This window comes from Calidris pugnax, unplaced genomic scaffold (assembly GCF_001431845.1).
Source record: "Calidris pugnax isolate Ruff unplaced genomic scaffold, ASM143184v1 scaffold133, whole genome shotgun sequence".
In the NCBI taxonomy this organism is placed as follows: Eukaryota; Metazoa; Chordata; class Aves; order Charadriiformes; family Scolopacidae; genus Calidris; species Calidris pugnax.
In genome coordinates, this window is record NW_015090977.1 from 3,147,130 (window position 1) to 3,169,232 (window position 22,103).

Consider the following 22,103-nt stretch of genomic DNA (forward strand, 5'->3'; position numbering starts at 1 on the left):
TCCCCTGGAACTGCACCTCAGGGTGGGCTTGAGAAACATCATGGCAAAAGTCACCTCGTGCTCTTCTCAAGCAGGAGTGACCATTAGGAGAGAGATTTTTAGCATGGGATGAGAGGCCGTGGTGAGGGAAAGCACAGGCACTCCCAAGCCCACAGGCACTGAGATCAGATGGAGATTGCTCAGATTTTTGTAATTCCCAGTTTGCAGCCAGTGCTGGGTGGGGCGTCAGCACGGTGTATCCTACAAAGGTTGGGATCCCCAGCCTGGTCCTCCTTTTGATTCCTGTAGGCAGGGTGAGCTAACCTATCTACCTCTTTCTCCCAGGAGGACACCTTTCCTCCTCGCCCTGCGTCCAACACCCACCTTGATCCCATGGTAGGGTGATTCAGCTCCCTGCGTTGACAGAAAAATACTGACTTCTTTTTTTTCCCCTGCTCATTGTTTTTCTGGCTTGGTTGAGTTGCATCAGTTCAACTCAGAGACAGGTAATTGCTTGTGTTAACTCGTGCCAGGGAGGCACAGTCCAGAGGAGGGATGTCTTCTGCTGTGGTGGTGGTGGTGAGCTCTCAGACTTCACCCAACAACCTGCCTCTCAGCTGGTTGCTGCACAAGCACTTAAAAACGTCAGGAACAGACCCTGCTGCTGAAACACCTCCCCCTGCCCATCTCCGTGATGTTAGAGCCACTGATCTGTCACCATTGCGAGTGAAACAGTGTGGGAAAGTGACCTGGATTGAAATAATTAAAAAAAAAAAAAAAATCTGAGTTAGTTTTAATCCATGTCAGATTTCCAGTCTGTTTTATTGCACAAGAAGTGGAGCCAAAGGGTGCAGAGCGCAGAGGGCAGGCGGGACGGCCCTGTCGCCCGTGTTCTCGCTGTCGGAACAAGCTCATCCTACCCCTCTGCTCTTTCAGCAGCTTCAAGGAAAACTGATTTTCGCGAGGATGGATCCAATCAGACCCTCACAGCCTGTGTTCTCCTAATTATCTGGAATACACACTCCCTGCGCAGGGCTTTCGGAGTTGTCCAAGCTGAGAGCAGGGGCTGCTGTAAATGAACTCAGCAGCTGGAGGCGTTTTTGGCAGAGATGAATCTGTCCACTGCAAAGATGCTTAGTCCTGTCCATAGGCAATGCTTTAATGTTTAATTAGCTCCACTGGAACATATTTACACAACCCTCCGCGACTGAGTTTTCTAGCACTAATTTACAGCCACCAGATTTGATGTCTGCCTGCTAACATAAAATAACTAACATTGTAGTTATTTTAATTTATTCAGTGCCTTCATGTCACACTCATCGTTCAGTAGGGACACATGGTCATCGTTGTGATGATTATTTTTTTTTTCTAAATACTGTCATCTCTCCCCACTTTCTGCTTTCTGCACCACCGCTCTATTTCCATTTTGCAAAAAGGATTTCATTTCACCTCCTTTTACATTGCATCTGTTGAAAGCATTGGCAGTCAAATAGTTAATGTTGACAGTTGAAGTTGGTGGTGGACTTGGACATAAGCGATAAAGCAAACGAGCAAATGCTGGCACAGAGAAGCGCGTATTTTCAGCTGTGGTTTATGCCTGACATTTATATTTGCATTGAACTTGGGCTTGGGAGGGCACAACACTTGATTAAAGTTTATATTCTGGAGAATTTGACTGCATCGGGTCGACTGGGCAACGTGGTCCCATTTAATTATCCCAAAAAGTTGCATTTAGGTGGTGGTTTGTTTTTTTTTGTAAACTGACTGAAAATTTCAGGTAGTTATTTTGTTCTCACGGGGAGAGAGGTTGCAGCTGAACAAGAAGAAAAAAAAGCGTGGAGGAAACTGAAAGCTCTGTAGCCTTAAATGCTGGTCCCGGAGGAGGTGGCCAAAGTGCAGTTTTCTGGGTTGTACGTAGGATAAATTGCTTCTTCCTTCGGCTGGATGTGTGCAGCTGGGATCAGTTTGTCCTGGGCTGGAGGGAGTGGCTGATGAAAGAGCTGCTGAAAATTGCTAAGTGACGTTTTCTGTGAAAGTCTTTAGGATTATATAAACTTGGATTAACTGTGCGAGTTTCTCCTCAGTCACTTTTGAGGCAGCTGTGTTTTAAAACTGTATTCATAAACTTACCCACTTGAAAACTAGTTATTTTCTTGTGATTTTTGCCCTTTTTCCCGTTACCTTGTCCAAATCCTGTTCCAGGGTTGCACTACTCTGATAGAAGGATTCTAATTTCTAGGGAGAGTTTATTTGTATGTGATTTATCTCTCTTTCCTTTGCCAGTGTTGTCCTTTATCTCACCACCTCCCCTCTCCAGGGCTTATCCTTTTCTCTTCCCCTTGGCAAAGAGGGCAGAAGAAGCCAAGAAAGTATTTTGCTGAAGGTGTGGAGGGGTTGGCTTGGAAAAGTTTGGGTATTTTAAAAAGATCACTTATGAAAGTATCTGCAGAATTCCTCACAAACTGGATCTTTCAAAGCTTAGAAATCAGGCCTTCCAGCCCATGAGACTAATTTGAAAAAAAGATAAAAATAAAAAGGGAACTTTAAGCGATGTTTCTTTGTGGTGTTTGAGCCGTTAGAGGGGGTCTGGATTTGAGATTTCCTGGCAGCAAGTTGTAGGAAATGATTTTTCTTTCTGAAAGGTGCCAGTTTCGTGAAATGACTTATGCCCAGGCACTGGGCTGTCGGGAAGGAAGCCAATTATAACTTGCAGAAAGAGTCAAAACTATACTTGTAAATGATTGGTAAGTCTGAAGAACTGCATCCTGAGGGAATTTGCACCCGTTTGGGCCCCAATTTATACGTCAGGGGGTCTTGCCTTTATTACTACCTTACAAAACTTAAGCTAAATTTTCTTCTGACCAAGGTTGTTTCTATTTTATTTTATTTTTTTCCCCTGCGTGCCATCAGCCCCAGTGCTCTGACCATTATTATATCTGGAGAGGGAGCAGAAAGGAACTACCTGACAACGTGAGTCAGCAAAAATCCTCTCCGTCCTTGTGCAGGGATTTGGGGCTGGAGGAGAGTGTCCAGCAGGGGTCTGGCATTCCCAGTTTGTCACTCGGCTACAGGAGAGGGTGCCTGGACTTTGCTGTTAAATGTCTGGGAACTAAGCTGGGAACAAGCTCCAGTGGCATCTGTGCCAGTGATGGCAGCATCCCAGAACGTAACACCAGATTCTCTGAAATGCATTAGTGCTTTAGGGAGGTGATTTAAGGAGAAGGGTGCTTGCTGTGAGGAGTTGGCAAAGCAATTTAAGAATATGATGAGGAAATGCAGACAGATGTGAGGCAATTTGTTTAATATCTATGTTCTAATATTAATGTTCTATCTCCCGTTTCTGATTTCTTCAGTGTCTCTTGTCTTCTACATCGTCCGTCCACTGGGTAGGAATTTTCCCTGCAAGTAGCGACCGACTCACTCGGGGCACATTTCCTCCCCCAATTTTAGTACGTGAGATAGAAGCAAGGAGTCAGCAGACCTGCATTTTCCAGAGATGGTTATGTCTGAACCACATCACGTTGAAAATGTAACCTTTAAGAGAGGGTCAGGGAACAGAAGTCACTTGATGCATGGGACAGATGAGAGTGTCACAGCCTTCAATTCGTAACGGTGGCATGGGATGTGGAAATGCCCATTTCACGTTGGTTCTGAAGTTTCCCAGGATTTTCCCATTGGGTGTCTCGCTAAAGCTTTTAAATTGGTCAGCAATGTGAAGCTGTTTGCTCATGGGATGAATCATCATTAGTCATAAAAGATTCCTTACCTCAAAATGACTTCCCGTTATGAAATGGAAGAGAAAAGTAGAGGGGAGGACACATTTCAATCTCTCTCCTGCTAAAGGACGCCTGGGAAAGGAAATCCAACTTTTATTCTTTTTATGAAATGTTTGTTTCATTGATTGATTCCTCTAAAGTGACTGGAAACTTAGGAGTAACTTCTCCCTCATGCGGGAGAAGTTTCTTCCATCAAAGCAATTAGGATAAACCAACTGATAAAGAGTTAGTACACATTGACCGGTGTTTTCAACAGCACTGGGGTTATCCTCATATCCTCTCCTGTTTGTAGGTTGTCCACGGGTAATTGTGGCTAATGGTTCTTCTGGATGTGGTGAGGTGTGTACAAATCCACAGATATCCCAACCTTCCTCTCCTTTTGGTTGCAGGGAGCGGGGACTAACGGTATTCGGCTGACCATGGAGAGTGCTCTGACGGCCCGCGACCGTGTCGGGGTGCAGGACTTTGTCCTGCTGGAGAACTTCACCAGCGAAGCAGCCTTTATCGAAAATCTGCGGAAGCGCTTCAAGGAGAACCTGATCTACGTGAGTAGCAGAGCTGATGGATGTCAAAGGGTTCCTCGGTGACCTGAATTTGGGTGTTTGCTACGGAAGATGTACCGTAGCTTTGCTCTGCAGGTGGAGGGGTTTGGAGATGATGGTATCAGCTTTAACAGACAGAGGTTGCTTGTGTCAGAATTAGTCTGGGGTACTGCTGTGTTAACAGAGGTAGGGACTCACTGCAGTGCTCCAGGTGCTGGCATTTAGAGGTCTTGAAATTCCCACTCACACCCCATACAACGGGCACAAGTTGGAACAGAAGAGGTTCCACTCAAATATGAGGAGAAACTTCTTCACGGGGAGGGTGACAGAGCCCTGGAACAGGCTGCCCAGGGAGGGTGTGGAGGCCCCTTCCTTGGAGATTTTCAAGACCCGCCTGGATGCTCCTGAGTAACATGCTCTAGCTCTAGGCAATCCTGCTTCAGCAGGGGAGTTGGACTAGATGATCTCTGTGGTCCCTTCCAACTCTAAAATTCAGTGAAATTCTTCCATTTCACGAGTTCATTCTGGTGGGCTTTCAGCAGCCACAGGCTTGAACTTGATCCTGACTGGTATATCAGAAAATCAGAAATAACTCACTATCCCTGCTTGCTAGAGGCACTAAAACCGTTTGCAAGGACAACATGTTCAGCGTAACTCCTGCAATGTCCTTCTCGCTGCGCCGAGAGGTCACTTCTTCAGCACCCTTGGCCTCTTTGGGAGCCCTCAGCAGCATCCCCGGGGCACTGGGGCAGGCGACCCTGTCCTTGTCAACAACATAACGCCTTCAGAGCAGTCTGGGCTCTCCGAGAATGCGCTGCCAGACCTTCCATAACCTCTCTCTCCTTTGTGTTCTCTTTTCCAGACGTACATTGGCTCCGTTCTGGTGTCTGTTAATCCCTACAAGGAGCTGGAAATCTACACTAAACAGAACATGGAGCGATACCGTGGCGTCAGCTTCTACGAAGTTTCTCCTCACCTGTGAGTGGCCTGTGGGTAAACAGTGCAGCTTGTGCCCTTCCCACCCAGGCGTGTGCAATAATGACATGTGAAAACAAGCAAACGGGACTTCTCCTTGTCCCAGCTGCAGCACTAAAAGTCGTAGGGATATACAGGATCCTCCGGAGGGTGTGGTGTCCAGCTCTTTCTATTCCTGTTCCTCTCTCCAAAGAGGACGAGTTGCCTTTGCGAGAGCAGTATTTGGAAAGGGAGTTGGTTCCTTCCTGGCTGGAGGAACGGAGCTGCTCACCCAGCCCTGGCAGGACGGGAGTTCATTGTTCCAGGGTTACTTGGGGTCTGTGAGTTTCCCCTGCTGCCGCCTGGCTCCTCCAGCCTCGGGCTAACGGGGGGAAAGAGTGTGTCTATACGTGTGGGGGGGTTCTTTCCTACCTCTGCTGTTACAGCCTGACCAATATTTATCTGGTATTTCCCTTGTTGCTAAGATACCGTCAGCCTGTTGGAACACGGAATGTATTTATTTACATGGTCTGGCCTGGTGAGCATTCCCAATTTCCCATAAAAAAAAAAAAAAAGAGAGAGAGAAAAGTTTGAGGTTTAAAGTTATTTTTGAAACCATTTGAAATTTTTTTTGTCAGACTGAAAGAGAAAGATGACTAAGAGAACATTTGGCTCCAAAATGTTTTCTTTTAGGATCAAAGGCCAAATTCTGAGCACCTCTTGGAGGGTTTTTTTGTGGGTTTTTCTTTTTTTTTTTTCTTCTTTTTTTTTTTTTTTAAGAGGTCTTGGAAGAGCAAATGATATTATTTTTGAGCAAACTATTTGGATTGTTTCTTATTACTGGCACGTAGCCCGGGAGAGTAAGCAAAGCAGAATGCGCTACGAGCACAGAGAGGGAGACAAACACCAGTACTTGGGAAAGTCTGAGCACTTGAAGTTGTATTTTTTTTATGATAAAAATGATTATTATAGCGTTTCAGGCTTTTTGTGTGGATGTTTATGGGGAATGATTGAACTTGGGAAAAAAAAAACCTGCATTCACATCTGCTGAGTTCTCCCCTTGCTGTAGGTGTGTCAGTGCATCGTGTCGATGTGCAGGTGCCCTGAGTAAAGGGATCTGTCCCCAGAAGGTACCTGGTGGTGGCTTAAATCAGCGTGGGGCAGCTCTGGTGAAGCAGCAGAAGGTGCAGAAGCAGCAGCTCATAATTCCACCATCAGCTCTCACTGGCCAAGTGGTTTTGCTCCGTAGGTTCCCTTCAGTCCTGCCCTCCAGGCAGAGACCTGGCCTGGATGCAGCCACTTCTGCCCGTGATCAGGGTGCTCTCAAGGGCTGCTTTGTCCTTTTGGGGAGAATTTTGTGACTCTGGAAAATTGCTGGGGCTGGGGCTGCCTTTTTATTTGTGTGCAGTAGGTGTGGGACTGAGCACGATGGCCACGCTCACATCTAATGGGGAGTGCTGTCAGCTCTGCCTTAATTCCTGTATGTGCTACACAAAGTGACTTAAATGACAAGTAGCTGATTATTTCTTTGGCTGTTCTCTTGTTTTAACTGGTCCCATAAGAAATTGGAAAACCTGCAGCTCATCAGTAAACCCTTCAGTGCTGCTCCAACTGGGAAAAGAGTGGGTTTTGTTAACTGTTTTTGTTGTTCCATTTAAAAACATTACATTATTTGATTATTTACATTACATTATTTGTTTATTTATGTATTTAAATTCTGAGGAGCACTGAATTGCTCTGTATTGTACTACTTTGTCCTTCTCCTTTTACAGTATTTCAGGTGGGTTTTTTTCCCTCTTTCTCTTATTCTAAACTGATTGTAGAAAGCCAAAATACTTCAAGATTGCTATTCCAGTGTCAAAATAGTTTAAGGCTAGGCCCAAGCACTGGGTTTTCTGGGAAGTGCGTCACACGTAGTCATTTAAAGGAGTGAAGTTATCCCTATGGGCTTGAAACACAGCATACTTCCCAGAGTGATCTGTCACATCCTGCCCTATTTATAGCCTGCCAGGGGGTTCAGAGATGGTGACTGCAAACGGGACCTATAAACATCTTTAAGTGAAGTGATTCTGTATGTGGTGTGCATGACTGTTAGCTTCCTGCAGTACTATAAACCCCCCTAATAAAGGCATGCAGTCTAGAGGCAGTTCTTTAAATTAAATTTACATTTATTCAACCGTGTTCAAAATACTCCAGAGACAGAATTTAGATGGGAAGAGAAGGACTTGATGACTGTAGTGGGGTAAGTGTGCAGTTGTGTTGCTAGGTAGCTCATTGGTGTTGCCTTAGCACCAAGTATTAATAGACTTGAGAAGGCCACGGCTGTTATTTTGGCATGATTATTTGTAATTAATTTCACAGCATGAGCGTTTGGAGAAAAAGAAAAAAAGAGGAGGGAAAAAGAAAAGCAAAGCTACTAAAAGGTTGTCAAGTTTATGAAGACAGGATATCTGCTTGATCTGCTTGATGACCACATGTAAGACAGCTGGAAATATGGTTATGGAGGTTGTCTTCTGTGAGTGCATTGTGAAGGGCTAATACTGCACTTTTATCTTACCCTCTTCCATTGCACCTCTATGTTCCTTCTCCTCTCAGTGAGAGGTACCAATGGTACCACCATTGTCAGCCTCATCCTCCCGCTCTCTGGTGGTGTAAAAGTGTGTGTGATCCTTGCTATCAGACCCTGTATGGTCTATAGCAGGGAGGAAAAGAGAAGGAAAAAGCAGCAAAGGAAGGAAAAGAGAAGGAAAAAGCAGCAAAGGAAGCAGCAGGGCTCCGGGGCAGCAGGAGCAAACCTTGGCTGTAGATGGGCAGGAGGAACCCTCTGGTGTTTGGGGTAGTGTTTGACCCAAGTTGGATGGAAGCTTATGGAGCCTGTGGGATGCTTATTAGTCTGCGCTGGCTTATCCCATTCTTCCTGCCGTCCAAGAGAAGCTGTGAGGGGTTGGGCTTTTCTGGAGCCACCCAGAGAGCAAAGTGCAGTTGTGACCTTCTGAGTGTATCGTCACGTCATAGATAAGCTGGAATAAAAATTAATGGAAAACAAGATGTTTCCTGAATGTAAAGGTTTTCTTTGTCCTGTGGGATCAATGTTGACAGATCGTGTTTATTTAGACAAATAAGTTTATCTGCAGCATTTAGTCATCTTCTACAGAAACTCTTCTCATTGGAGAGACTCAGAAGAACAGTTTTTAAAGGAATTTTATAGATTTATGCTATTATGCTGCAGAAACTTGGCTCAGAGGTTAAGATGTGTATGTGGTGGGTGTGTGGTGGTTGAGAGACATCAGAAAGTGTTCACAGTGACCTCCTGTCTCATCACCGGTGTGCAGTGATGCGCTGGTACCTGCCCCATGGACATGTGTGAGCATCTTCTGTTTGAGCATCTCTGCCAGGAGTTTGTCTTTGAGGAGTCTCTGCCCTTCACTCGTGGAAACAGACTCATGCCTGGCTGTCATTGTCCCGTAGCTACGCCATCGCAGACAACTCGTACCGCTCCCTGCGCACGGAGAGGAAGGACCAGTGTATTCTCATCTCCGGGGAGAGCGGGGCTGGCAAAACGGAGGCCACCAAGAAGATCCTGCAGTACTACGCTGTCACCTGTCCCGCCAGCCAGCAGGTCGAGACCGTGAAGGACCGTCTGTTACAATCCAATCCCGTCCTGGAGGTAACTCTGGAGCAGGGGAGCTTGATGTTGAGTCCCACCAGCAGCACTCACGTTTTCCAGGGGAGGGGGTGGGGGCAGCTGGACCCCACGGGGCACTCGGTGGGGAGCGAATCCTGGGAATGCTGCTTCCTAGCGTGCGGGCAGATGGTTTCACTGTACACAGGGGAATCCCGGTCCCCTTGCAAGCCAAAGAAGTGGCCGTTGGCTGCTGGACTGGCCGTTGGCTGCTGGACTGGCTGGCCCTTCCCGGGAGGAAAGAGCAGGCAGGTGGTGAGCAGAGAGGGGTGTTTGACATGGAAAGAGTTCCTGGGGCACTGAAGAAGTCTGCAAAGCCAGGATGGGACGGACACATGCGCCGTGGGCACCGCGTTGCCCTCTAATAAATGCATTTGTGGGTGCATTTTCTAGTGCTGTGGTGTCCTCTAGTGTCCAGTCCCGAGCTGTCTCTGCAGTCCCCTGTGATATTTCTGCTGCCTGGGTGGGAAAGGTGTGCTCTGGGGAGGGAGAGCCTGTGGGGTTGTGCCTGCTGCCAGCAGAGCTGCTGGTGACCGTCACCAAACGGCCGTGATGAAAGGGGGAGCTTTGACAGGACCGTCAGACGTGGCATATGTTGTCAGCAGTGAACTGGCATTAAAATCAGCTTGGTTGGGGGGGGGTGTGGAATTGTTTTCAGAGGCGTGCTCCATCTGCAGTGCTTGTGCTGGGTATAAAGATCAGCATTAGAATTTGGGTAGCAATCTGGTGCCTTCTTGGGGCAAACCTAGGCTTTAATGGCTTTAAATAAACAACTGGCAGCTTCACCAAAGTGTTTATAAATAGCCTTATTTGATACTTACTTTTCTCCAATCGTTTTCGTTTCAGGCCTTTGGAAATGCAAAAACCCTTCGGAATGACAACTCCAGCCGATTTGGGAAATACATGGATGTGCAGTTTGATTACAGGGTAAATTCAGATTTGTTTTATGCTTCAGAACTGGTCCCAGTCATAGCAGGTCTCTGTTGCCTGTGCTTTCTTGTACTGATGTGTGTGTGGAGCAATGGTTCTGCATTCCTTTGACGACAGTGAAAGCAGAGTCTGTGGCAGCAAAGTTTAGTTCCAGAGGATTTTATGGAACAAGCTTCCCTTTCTTTCTTCTCTCATTTCTCTATGTAAGGAGGCAGAGAGATTAAATCCTCTGATTCCTAGGGTATGCGTGCACCACGCTCCCAAACAAAATCCACGGAAGCCAGCTGGGATCTGAAGATAATCTCTGTCCTGTGTAATTTTACAGAGTGTTTGTTTCAATTCTGAATTCACTTCCAAATTGCCCCACACTATGAAGATGAACATCGTGCAAGACCTGAGTAGCTCGGCCCTGCAGTCTTTTAAACATCTCAATATTCAATCCCTCCACACTCGTAGTTTTGTTGCTTTTCCTTTGAGTTGAATTCCTTCTGAGAAGGAATTTTACCCAAGTGAAGATCCCATTCAGTATGTGCTGTAGCCACGATCTGTGTAAGGGGATGGTATTGTCACTTGATAGCTCATTTTGCATACGTTTCAAAACTCCAATTGCCACTGTTTTAGCTGAAACAGAGATTGTGATACAAAAGGACAGATAATTTTCTGTCATTTCATAGCCTGTCATTTTGTATCCTGTTTGCCTTTGAATAGACCACCAAGATCAGAAATATTTTCCTCTAAATTGATGAACTATTTCAATGTATCTGGTTTGATTTAGGGGGCTCCTGTCGGGGGCCACATCTTGAACTACCTCCTGGAGAAATCCCGGGTTGTGCACCAGAACCACGGAGAAAGGAACTTCCACATTTTCTACCAGCTGCTAGAAGGAGGGGAAGAGGACTTGCTGCGAAGGCTGGGCCTCGAAAAGAGCCCGCAACAGTATCACTATTTAGTAAAGGTGGGCATTATTGCATTAACTGGTTATTCTTATAATATTGTTATATTATGGGACTGTTATTTTCTTGTTAATTTTGTAGTTTACTTCCCTCACTTCAAAAATAACACTGTGATGACTGCTATAAAAATAAATACATGGCAGAAGCGCGTTGAGCATGAGTAATATATCTTCGACAATTATTTACTTATTTACATCAAGCTGTGTCTTTTTAGGGTCACTGTGCAAGAGTCAGCTCCATAAATGATAAAAACGATTGGAAGATTGTGCGAAGAGCCCTGTCCATTATAAGCTTCAATGACAACGAGGTGGAGGTAAGACATGTTTGACAGCACAGCTGATTTTCCTACTTTTAAGGAATTTTTCTGCTTTGGTTTGTTATTTCTGACCGAACGAGGCCTTCGGAGTGAATGTATTCTCCTCAAAAATTCTGGAAAAAATACAAAATGTTCTTGTCAAATGTTAATTAATACAGAAATCTCACTGCCTTTTTTCACTGTCATCCTGTTTTTTGCCTGTTTCTTCCATCCAAGGATTTGCTGAGCATTGTGGCGAGCGTCCTGCATCTGGGGAATGTGCAGTTTGCTGCTGATGAGCAAGGAAATGCTCAGGTCACTACAGAGAATCAGATTAAATACCTGGGTAGGGTGAGTATCGCCAGTTAGAGATACATTACATTAAAGATGAACTAGAGAGGATTCCTTATTTTGAACTTGGTACCATCGTATCATTTTAGGACATGATTTAGAAGTTTCACAAACTTACTTTTATTAACATCAAAACCCTTTAATTGACAATTTCTCTATTTACCACTTGATCGACCACTGATTTGAGGCAGTGGGATGGGAATAGACCTGCCCTGGAGAAGAGTTTTAAAGCAAGAACCACTGTGGTGGGCTTGCTTAGTCAGTTCTTTGTGCCAGAATAATCAATCTAATTTATTTGTTAGGTCACATCACTCCCAGAAAGGGAAGGACTAACGTTGCCAGAAGTCTTGCAGTGAGAATGGGAAATGAAGGGCTGTTGAGGACTAGTCTTTCTGGTCTCCTAAAACTAGTACTGATAAATTGAACATACCACTTCATGAATTAATTTAATATCTTACTGCTTTGCAGCTTCTAGCAGTTGAGGGCTCTGTTCTTCGGGATGCGTTGATCCACAAGAAGATCATAGCCAAAGGGGAAGAGGTAAGGACGTGAATTGGGGATCTGGGAGGCACATGGAATTAAATCAAGCTTGTGACACGCCATCAGCTCTCTTACCAGAGCGAAACAGTTCCCTTCTCACTTGTTAAAGGAGGTTGTCAGTGCAAGTCCCACAACCTGATGGTGACTGGCAGCGTGTGCGGCTGGGAGACAGCGACGCGAGCTGAGCCCAGACAGGATGTTGTTGAGTGGTGGTTTATTAACAATGAACAAGGGAAACTGAATCCCTCCGTGGAATGGCTGTTGAGTGGCTTTTTTTTCCTCCTCCCCCTGCAGCTGATCAGTCCTCTCAACCTGGAGCAGGCTGCCTACGCGAGGGATGCGCTCGCTAAGGCGATATACGGACGCACCTTCTCCTGGCTGGTCAACAAAGTTAACAAGTCTCTTGCTTACAAGGTAAACCAGCCTTCTGTTTGTTGATCTCTAACCAAGCCTGATAGGAAGTTTCAAATCTTTAAGCTGCAAAGCTCCACACTGTATGGTGATCTCTCAATTTATTTGTTTTCCATTAAGAAGAGCATAAGGAGTTAATGCTGTCACTGACTGGGTGAGATCCCGTGATGGATCGTAGCTGTGAGTACATATCAACATTTATTTTTTGCTGTGTTTCAGGAAGGAGAGTTTCCAGGCTGGAGAAGTACAACAGTTCTAGGATTGCTTGATATCTATGGATTTGAGGTTTTCCAGCACAACAGGTTTGTTTCCATCAGTTTCTTGGAGTTTTGAGTGAGCTCTGCATGACTTCAGTCATTATAGTGTTTTCTCTTTGTTGTGAAATAAGACATTATTCCATCTCTGGCTCTCTTAGTAAGAGAGAAAGAGATGACGTTTCAGCTTCAGGAAATCAGTTGAATAACTAATAATCACAGAGCTCCTAACACGTGGGGCATCCAGCTAATATTTAGCATTTGCAGCTGTTAGTGTTCCTGATATTTTAAAGAGACTTTTGTCCTTTGGGGGCATATTGATGCGATAGCTTGAACTCTGCCTTTGTCCAGCTCTGGCACAGCAGTGGCTGTTGTTGTGGTGTCTTTCCGTGGTGGTGTGAATGGGAAAAAACAGCTATAAAACTCCAACTGTGTCAGAATCTGGAACCTGACTCAGGCAGAAAGCAATGAACTGAGACCCTCAAATTTGCAGTGTTACTGGGCACTTCTTAAAAGTTCTTGTGTTCCTGTGTTCCACCCTGCATGTCCATTTTTCCCTTCTTCTGGAACTCTTTCATGAGATCCACTAAATAATAAACTTACTAAATTTATACATTCAGTAAATAAACACTTCACAAAATCTCTTCTGTTTCTCTTGATTTGCACAGACATGTATTCATGCTGCTGCCCGCTAATTATAGCTTCTTTTATTTGTGGTACAGTGTTAATGATTCTCTTTCTGATTTTTTTTTTTTTGTTTGCAGCTTTGAGCAATTTTGTATTAATTATTGTAATGAAAAATTGCAGCAGCTCTTCATAGAGCTCACATTAAAGTCTGAACAAGAGGAATACGAGTCGGAAGGCATTGCGGTAAGAGCCAGTATCGTCACTTCCACGCTCTCCTTTGCAGCACCTCCTGCAGGCCAAGCACAGATTAGAAAAGGAGCTGCTAATAATGGTCTGCAAAGTAAATGAGTTAGAGCTTTCCTTTTTTCTTTCTTTTCCAAACACTTTGGTAAGTGTGTGATAACAGCCAGAAGTAGTGCCTTCCCAGTCTTTTACTTTGATAGAAAAAAAAAATGCTTTTTAAAGAGAACGTTAGGCAAACAAATTTGATGAGTGAAAAAGCTTTGTTTCAAATTTGACAGAAAGATGATTTAAGTAAGGTGCTGTCTGAAATGTTCTGAATTGCTCATTTACTGTTTTTTTCCACTCTAGAATTGTTTTCACCAAGTGTGATTTCTTGTCTTTGTAGTGGGAGCCAGTTCAGTATTTCAATAACAAAATAATTTGTGATTTGGTGGAAGAGAAATTCAAAGGCATCATTTCTATTCTGGTGAGTTGACAACAGCTTTTTAAATGAAAATTTTCATAGAATCCTTTGGGTTGGAAGGGACCTTTAAAGGCCATCTAGTCCAACCCCCTGCCGTGAGCAGGGACATCTTCAACTAGACCTGGTTGCTCAGAGCCCCGTCCAACCTGACCTTGAATGTCTCCAGGGATGGGACATCTCCCACCACTCTGGGCAACCTGGGCCAGGGTTTCACCACCCTCAGTGTAAAAAATTTCATCCTTATATCTAGTCTGAATCTTCCCTCTTCTAGTTAAAAGCCATTACCCCCTGTCCTACTGCTACAGACCCTGCTAAAAAGTTTGTCCCCATCTTTCCTGTCACCCCTTTAAGGACTGAAAGGGTCTGGTAAGGTCTCCCCGGAGCTTTCTCTCCTCCAGGCTGAACAACCCCAACTCTCTCAGCCTGGGGCAGTGGAGTGTGGAAAACCAGGGGAAGAACACAGGAGGAAGTAAAAGATCTAAACTCATATTAGGAGGGCAGGTGGGAAGAGCTATGATAGACTGAACAGAGACACCATGGAAAGTCACATTGTATCACCTCCATCTGCTCTCGGGGAAGACGCTTCCAATCCAGGCAGTCTGGAAGGAGGACGGTGTTTTCCTTTCCAGCTCAACAATTCTTTTGTTGAACTAAGAGCTGGGTGACCTGTTAAAAGGCCAAAGGGTCAAACTGGGGCAGTGTTTCAGTGAAAAGGGAATTAGAGCTGGCCTGTGCACTGATGAGCACAGTCAGAAATCGATACTAGAAGGTGTGTGTTTGTAGGACGAAGAGTGTCTGAGACCTGGAGATGCCACAGATACAACCTTCTTGGAGAAACTGGAGGAGACTGTGAAGAACCACCCTCATTTTCTCACGTGAGTGTTCCCATAGCTGAGGGCAGTTATGCTGGTAGGATGCAAGTGTGTGACAGAGCCTAGAGCTTTAATTATTCTTAGATAACATTATAACTCATTATGTGTATGGCGGTAGCGTCCTGGGTATACGGGGTCCCACATAAAAGATGATTGTGTTTTCTTTTATAAAGAGATTAGATTGTGAGTTAAGAGAATATAAAATAAATTGTCATCACAAACTGCTTTGCTCTTCTCCAGACTGTGCTTCAGAATTCAATAGAGTAACAAAACCCTCTTGTTACTGATTTGCCTCTTCACCAGTCTCCTCCTGGCATCCTACTGCTGATGTGTCCAAGGAATTTGCAGTTTTGCAGCTTCTTGGCTCCTCCAAGATGTGGCCCAACACTTGAGCTGTGACAAAGGCTCTGGTTTTGCAGTATTAGGTTGGGTCATTCCCCGGCATTGAAGACTGGAGTCAGGCTTGGGAATAACTAGAACATGGAGCAGAATTTTACTGATAAAAATGGTGTTCAGAGGTCTCTATGTGTTAGAATGATCGAAGCAGTGTTAGTGCTTGTGAAATTGAGAGGTTTCTATTGCACCAACTCCCCTTTGCACCCATCTGCTTCCCAGGGGATATCGATTCCCTCCGTTGACTTGGGTAACCTCCGCGTTGCCGCCGCTTCCAGTTCGATGGGTGTGAATTCCACGTTTCACCTTTCAGACTGGTCACTTCAGTTTTGGAGCTGCAGATGTCTCTTTATTCTTCCTGAATGTTCCACTTGCTTGTGCTCAGACTGGGCTCTGTTTGGCACCCGGGGCTGTGCCAGCCTGAGGCCAGCAACAGCACTGCCCTCTCCCCTGCTGCCTCCACTCTGATTTCATGTGTGCACGGACCCGCTCCGCAGCCCTGCCAGGAAGCTGAAAGTTCATCCATTTGATAAATACATTTAATGACATTTTTATGATTTGATGATTGATAACTCTATTTACTTTCGGTCTTGAAAATCAGCAAGTCAGATTGCTTCTCCCACCCCTCTTCTGTGTCCCACTCTGGGATCCAATGCCATAACTGCTTTTTGAAATGAATCCCCCACCTCACCCCGCAATAAAAAAGAAGTTTGTTTCTCATGAAGCTTCTTTGCTCTCTCACCAGGCACAAGCTCGCTGACCAAAAGACGCGCAAGTCGCTGGGGCGGGAGGAGTTTCGGCTCTCGCACTACGCTGGGGATGTCACCTACAGCGTTGCAGGTAAGTGTGTGCACCATCTCACTCTTCTCTCCTCCTCCTGTCCTCTGCCCCTCGTATTAAAACAGCTTCACTATATAGTAAAAAAAAATCTGGGCATAGAACACATCCACGCATTATTTAATTAACCAGGTTAATTTCCCATCTCAAATTCCTGCCTTGTTGTGAAGTTCCTTTGGATCAGCGGTGGCAGCCTGAGCCGTTTCTTTTTCTTCCAGGTTTTCTAGATAAAAACAATGACCTTCTCTTTCGGAACCTGAAGGAGGTGAGTGTGGACAGAGGAGTGGAGAGTTTCTGGTACTTGGCAGAACGGGTTTAAAATGGGGTGGAACCTGAGGGAAAAGATTCTTCTAGACTCCACCTGGAGAATACATGTCCATAGGGCTGCCCTATGAAAAGACAAAATGAATTGAGGTGCCCAAAGTTCATTTTATTATTAAAAATCAAAACAAAACCCCAAACAGTTTTGTCCCGTGTTTCTTTGATAGTTTCTGAAGAATATTCTGTACTTGAAAGTCATTTATCTCTGAAAATGTCTCTCTCTGCAGACCATGTGCAACTCAGAGAATCCCATCATAAATCAGTGTTTTGACAGGACGGAGCTGACAGACAAGAAGAGACCTGAAACGGTAAGAACATGAGCTGGATGGAAGTGGGACTGTTTCCTCTTCCTCAAAGACGTGTCCTGTCTAAGAGGGTAACCTCAACACAAACCTTTTACACTTAAAGCTGGGAGACAGAGGTTTCTTCTGCAGTCACAAGTACTTGCTTTAGGTCATCACTTCATAGTTTTCTTTCTTTTCTCCTAGGCAGCAACTCAGTTTAAAAACAGTCTCTCCAAACTCATGGAAATTCTGATGTCCAAAGAACCCTCCTACATTCGTTGCATGAAGCCGAACGATGCCAAACAGGCTGGTATGACCCTGGTGACTCTTGGGCTTTTGTTTTTTTCTGTGACAGCAGTCACTGAGGCACAGAAGGGAGCTCAAATGAAGAAGTCCTGCAAAACTTTTTCATTTTGGGTCTGTGCCAGAGCTTCTCGTAGGGCGGTGGTGGCGCTACCAGCAGCCAGGAATCAGAATGGGAGCACTGGTCTTGGGTGGAGTAGGGTCATGTTTAAGGTGAAGAATTATTAACCTACATAACTTCCTTCTAATGACCCTTATTCTCCCTCTCCTGTATGCATAAAGGTCCTAGAGGAGAACTTCTTTTTGGAACTACATATAAATGTGTGTGAAAGAGCAGGGGGGGGTGACAGGAGACACAAAGTTAGTTGTGTGGGACCTGCACCATGAGCAGGTGGTTGGAGGTTAAGGATAACTGTGTAAGATATAACCAAGAACTGAGTGTTCCTCTTCTCCAGAAGAAGGGACAGCTATGCATTTGTCATCTTACTCTATTTTTGTGCTCTCTCAAGATCGATTTGATGAAGTTCTGATCCGACATCAAGTGAAATACTTGGGGTTGATGGAGAACCTCAGGGTGCGCAGAGCTGGGTTCGCATATCGAAGAAAATATGAAGTTTTCCTGCAGAGGTAGGATGACCATGAACTTCTCCCTCCCTCCAGTCTTGGTCCTGCAGATGTTTGAGGCCGGGGAGCTGTTCTGAACAGCAGAGACAGCCCTTACGTGGCCTCTCCCCCCTTCCATTGCCCTGTATGGACTGGCCTTCTCTCCCTAAGGTTTCTTCTGTTATCACTTCACAGGTACAAATCCCTTTGTCCAGAAACGTGGCCGACGTGGGACGGCCGGCCCCACGACGGGGTGGCCGTGCTGGTGAAACATCTGGGCTACAAACAGGAAGAGTACAAGATGGGACGGTGAGTTCTTCTGTTTTCTTAATTTGAGGTTATGAATCATTGGACATCCATGTCCCTGCTTTTAAATAAAGCTTCTCTATCTAATGGGTGGGGAAAAGATTAGACATCCCGAAGGGGATGCTGAGGGCAGGAAGCAAACTTCTCCGGCGTGTTAAACAGAATTCTGCATTTCTATTTCTAGAACAAAGATTTTTATCCGCTTTCCCAAGACCTTGTTTGCAACGGAAGATGCTCTGGAAGTGAGGAAGCAGAGTCTGGGTGAGTCACCCAGCAGTCGCTTCGTGGACAGTTAGCTGTCTGCTTTCTGATTATTTTTTTTTTTTTAATTTTTATTTGGGGAAGGATTTTTGTTTAAAAGGTTGACCCTTTTTCTACCAAAATCTGCTTGGTCACAATTTCCAATTCGCTGTTTTTCTTGCAATTTCAGCAACAAAAATGCAGGCCACGTGGAGAGGTTTCTACCGTCGAAAGAAATTCCTGCACATGAAACACTCAGGTATGAGAGAAAGAGAGGGAGGGAGGGAGGGAGGGAACTGTGGTGCTGGGTCATTGCGTGGTGTGAAGGGCTAGTAGAGATGACCTGAATTTGATGTGCAAGAGGGAACGTTCCCAAAACCTTGCTGGGAGTGGAAGATGTCAGTGTGGTCCCCAGTCCTTTAGCCCGTGGGACTCTGAGCACAAAAAGCAGATTTAACTCATGTTCACCCAGCACTTCCCACCTGCTGGTGGTTTTATTGACATCCATCCATTGTATCATATTATTAAGAACTTAAATTATATTCTTTCCCATATGCCACATTGAAGGCTGTTTATTTCCAGAGGGCTCTTTGTTGTCAGTTTTGTGTCCAGTCAATAGGAGATCACTTAGTGCCAAATCTCCTTGTTATTTTTAGCAATAGCAATCCAGTCCTGGTGGCGGGGAACCCTGGGGCGCCGAAAAGCTGCCAAGAAGAAGTGGGCTGTAGAGACGATCAGAAGGTGCGTAAAGAATAACCCAAGCCATCAAATGCTTATTTCTCAACAGCAGGATGGTGAGAATAAACTTTCTCATCACTACAGCACAAGCTTTTTTTAATAAATTACAACTACTAAGTAAATCCCAGGTATTGTTTTGTTTGGAAGAGACTTCTAAATGCTACTAATTTTTATCACTTTTATAATAATTTTTTTTTTTTTTCCCTCAGGTTCATTAAAGGTTTTATTTACCGGAACCACCCTCGCTGCCCAGAGAATGAGTATTTCCTTGATTACATCCGCTTCTCCTTCCTGATGAACCTCAAGCGGAATTTACCAAAAAATGTTTTGGACAAATCGTGGCCAACTCCTCCTCCCTCGCTGTGTGAGGTGGGTACAACCGTGGGATCACACCTGGGATGGAGGAGAGTGATGCCAGGGTTGGAGACCAGGAGCCACCAAAGGCCTGGGGGGGACACTCCTGCTATCAGAGAAGGACAAACCAGGTTCCTGCTCAAGTTCCACGTTGCATTAGCATCTCAGCTGGTAGAATTGATCCAAACATCATCACCTATCTCTAAAGTTATTAGAGCTATAGTATTGGAAATTCTTGAGAGCCTGGTGCTGTTGCAACACTGTTTTCTACTGGTTTTGTCTGCCATTTCTGAAATTTTATTCCCTTTTTCTCTGAACAAATTAAGTTCCCTCTGGACAGTTAAATTGGCTGCAGTGACGATGCGGTTGCCTGTGAGGAATATATTAAACTTCCTCTATTGCCTTTATTATCCTGCATCTGGCAGAACTGGGGTTTTAGCTGATCAAAACAAAATATTGCACAAAGTCCCAGTTCTCCAAAGGTCCTGGTTTGGAGCTGGAATCATGGAAGGGCACAGCACATGGGGCACTCCTGGTTTTCATTCTCCATTCTGAAGGAGAATGTTGCAGAGCAAACTCTCTTGGAAAGGTGGAAAAATCAACTTCCTATTATTTGATTTTTAAAAAGTGACTCAGTCATGAAACTATTTTAATTCAACAATGCGTTTTCTGCACTTGCTTCTCATCCGTTGTCACTGTTTGATTGAGTTTGTCAGTAATTTTGAGCTGGTTTTTGGTCACTGTGGGGTTTCTTCTTCAGGCATCCCAGCTCCTGCGCCAGCTGTGTATGCAGAACATGGTCTGGACCTACTGCAAGAGAATCAGCCCGGAATGGAAGCAGCAGGTACGAGACAACATCACAATATTTCACAAACTGCAGGGGGTTCTCAGGGTTATTTATTGTAGGGGATCTGATCAATGCTTTATGAATAAAGGGTGGGTGTCAGGAGGATGGACCAGTCTTTTTTCAGTGGTGCCCAGTGACTGGACAAGAGGAAATGGGCACAAACTTGAATATAAGAAGTTCCACCTAAACTTGAGGAGGAACTTCTTTACTGTGAGGGTGGCAGAGCCCTGGAACAGGCTGCCCAGAGAGGTGGTGGAGTCTCCTTCTGGACTAAAACCTGCCTGGACATGTTCCTGTCCAACCTGCTCTGAGTGGACCTGCTCTGGCAGGGGGTTGGACTAGATGATCTCCAGAGGTCCCTTCCAACCCCATGTAATTCTGGGAGCAGGAGGGGAGCAGCTGGATGGGAGGGATAGGGGCAGTTGGTTAACAATCCAAGAACATTGAGACAAAACCCCAAAAGACTAGAATGTACATTAAATAATAAAAGAATCCCATTATATACATATTTCAATATATACTATTTAAACTGTGTTGCTGTGTAGCCAAGCCCCTATATAATTTCTATACCTAAAGGCCCTGTTGTATCTTCCCATGGAAGATAAAAATGTAAGAAGCTGCATTATTCTGGTTGTATCATATAAAGTAAACAGTAAGAGTTCTGAAAGTTGAGAACTTTGGGAAAAGACTAGTCATTTCCCAAACAGAGAAGTTATGTGAAGAGTTCCAGCTGCTGTTCTAGCTAAAAAGAGTAAAAATGAAACCGAGATTTGATTGGTCTTAGTCATGAGAAGGTAGGGGGAGGGATTTTTTTTTATATTCAAGAAAGCTTAGTGAAAGGACATAATAGGAAACGTATACATTAAATAATTTAGATATAACTGTTGGAGATGATAGTAATAGTTGCCATTAAGCTGTTTTTATTGCACAGTATATCGTGGTGCTCGTGAAGGCCTGTAAAGCATTAAGCACACGTAATGAAATGCTGTAGATTAGTTAGTGGCTGAGCCTGTGATTAAGGACACAGGATTAATACCAGCCATTGCTGAGCTGGAGGTGGGAACTCAGCAGAACACGTTCTTTCCCCCAGCAAACCAGAGTCAGAGTATCTTTTATCCCCCTTTTTTACCTATAAATCATCTCGGGTAGTTCATACTGTGCAACAGCACCCGTAATGTGTGTTTGCCCTAAATCAAGCAAAGGGGCTTTTCCTTTTTCCTCTGTCACTGGTTTTGTTCTTGGTCTGAAGGAGGAAAGAAAAAAGCATTTCTTTTCTACCCTGTTGAAAATGTAAGGGAGGTATGGAATATTTGGGGTAATTTTGTGCCTAGTATGATTCAGGAGGTCAGAACTAGACACTGCTAAAAAAACAAAAGGGGAGCATCTCTTTTAAGACAAATTTAGTTAGTGTAAAATATCTCAAATTTCTCCTTAAACAAGAATCCATCTTTTATGTTTGCAGTTGGAACAAAAAGTAATTGCCAGTGAGATTTTTAAGGGCAAAAAAGACAATTACCCCCAGAGTGTTCCTAGACTCTTCATCAACACTCGACTTGGTGAGTAGGTGTGGTGGAGTTTAATGGGAAGAAGGAAGGGGGAGATTCATCTGCTCTTTTCTTGCTAGAAATTTCTTTCTGACCCCCACCTCTTTGGTTTTAATACAGGTAATGAAGAGATAAATGCTAAAGTCCTTCAGGCTTTAGAAAATGAAGGAATTAAGGTGAGATGTGTGTCCTAATACTTTTGTCAAGCTTCTAGAGTAAAATTCAGCAGAATATCGGAAGATTAGATTTCTGAAGAAAATACAGCAAGAATTTTCTATTCTATTAAGCTTGTAATACCTCAGCAGAGAGGCTGTGGGGAGAGCTGATGGCTCAGGAATATGATGTGGAGATTTGGGCAAGTTTAATTATGTCAGTTAAGAATTGAGAGGGCTGCAGGTGGCCTGGCTGGAAAGGAGAAACCAAGCCAGACCTGGATTTTTCAAGCCCAGGCAGCTGTAGTC

The 22,103-nt window shown here is 44.7% G+C and overlaps 1 protein-coding gene across 3 annotated transcripts in view; it reads left to right on the top strand.

Moving 5' to 3' along the window:
- MYO1C (myosin IC) overlaps positions 1-22,103 on the top strand; it is a 60,466-nt gene that overhangs the window by 32,795 nt on the left and 5,568 nt on the right. For all 3 annotated transcript variants that reach the window (XM_014953188.1, XM_014953190.1, XM_014953189.1), the window contains exons 2-27: positions 4,145-4,300; positions 5,160-5,275; positions 8,720-8,918; positions 9,780-9,860; positions 10,639-10,818; positions 11,031-11,129; positions 11,349-11,462; positions 11,931-12,002; positions 12,297-12,416; positions 12,633-12,715; positions 13,432-13,537; positions 13,923-14,003; positions 14,784-14,875; positions 16,011-16,105; positions 16,321-16,367; positions 16,651-16,731; positions 16,912-17,017; positions 17,520-17,637; positions 17,809-17,922; positions 18,104-18,180; positions 18,350-18,418; positions 18,816-18,900; positions 19,107-19,266; positions 20,012-20,095; positions 21,561-21,654; positions 21,763-21,818. In XM_014953188.1, coding sequence (XP_014808674.1) covers positions 4,145-4,300; positions 5,160-5,275; positions 8,720-8,918; positions 9,780-9,860; positions 10,639-10,818; positions 11,031-11,129; positions 11,349-11,462; positions 11,931-12,002; positions 12,297-12,416; positions 12,633-12,715; positions 13,432-13,537; positions 13,923-14,003; positions 14,784-14,875; positions 16,011-16,105; positions 16,321-16,367; positions 16,651-16,731; positions 16,912-17,017; positions 17,520-17,637; positions 17,809-17,922; positions 18,104-18,180; positions 18,350-18,418; positions 18,816-18,900; positions 19,107-19,266; positions 20,012-20,095; positions 21,561-21,654; positions 21,763-21,818 — 2,685 coding nt within the window. The remainder of the gene's footprint in view (positions 1-4,144; positions 4,301-5,159; positions 5,276-8,719; positions 8,919-9,779; positions 9,861-10,638; positions 10,819-11,030; positions 11,130-11,348; positions 11,463-11,930; positions 12,003-12,296; positions 12,417-12,632; positions 12,716-13,431; positions 13,538-13,922; positions 14,004-14,783; positions 14,876-16,010; positions 16,106-16,320; positions 16,368-16,650; positions 16,732-16,911; positions 17,018-17,519; positions 17,638-17,808; positions 17,923-18,103; positions 18,181-18,349; positions 18,419-18,815; positions 18,901-19,106; positions 19,267-20,011; positions 20,096-21,560; positions 21,655-21,762; positions 21,819-22,103) is intronic.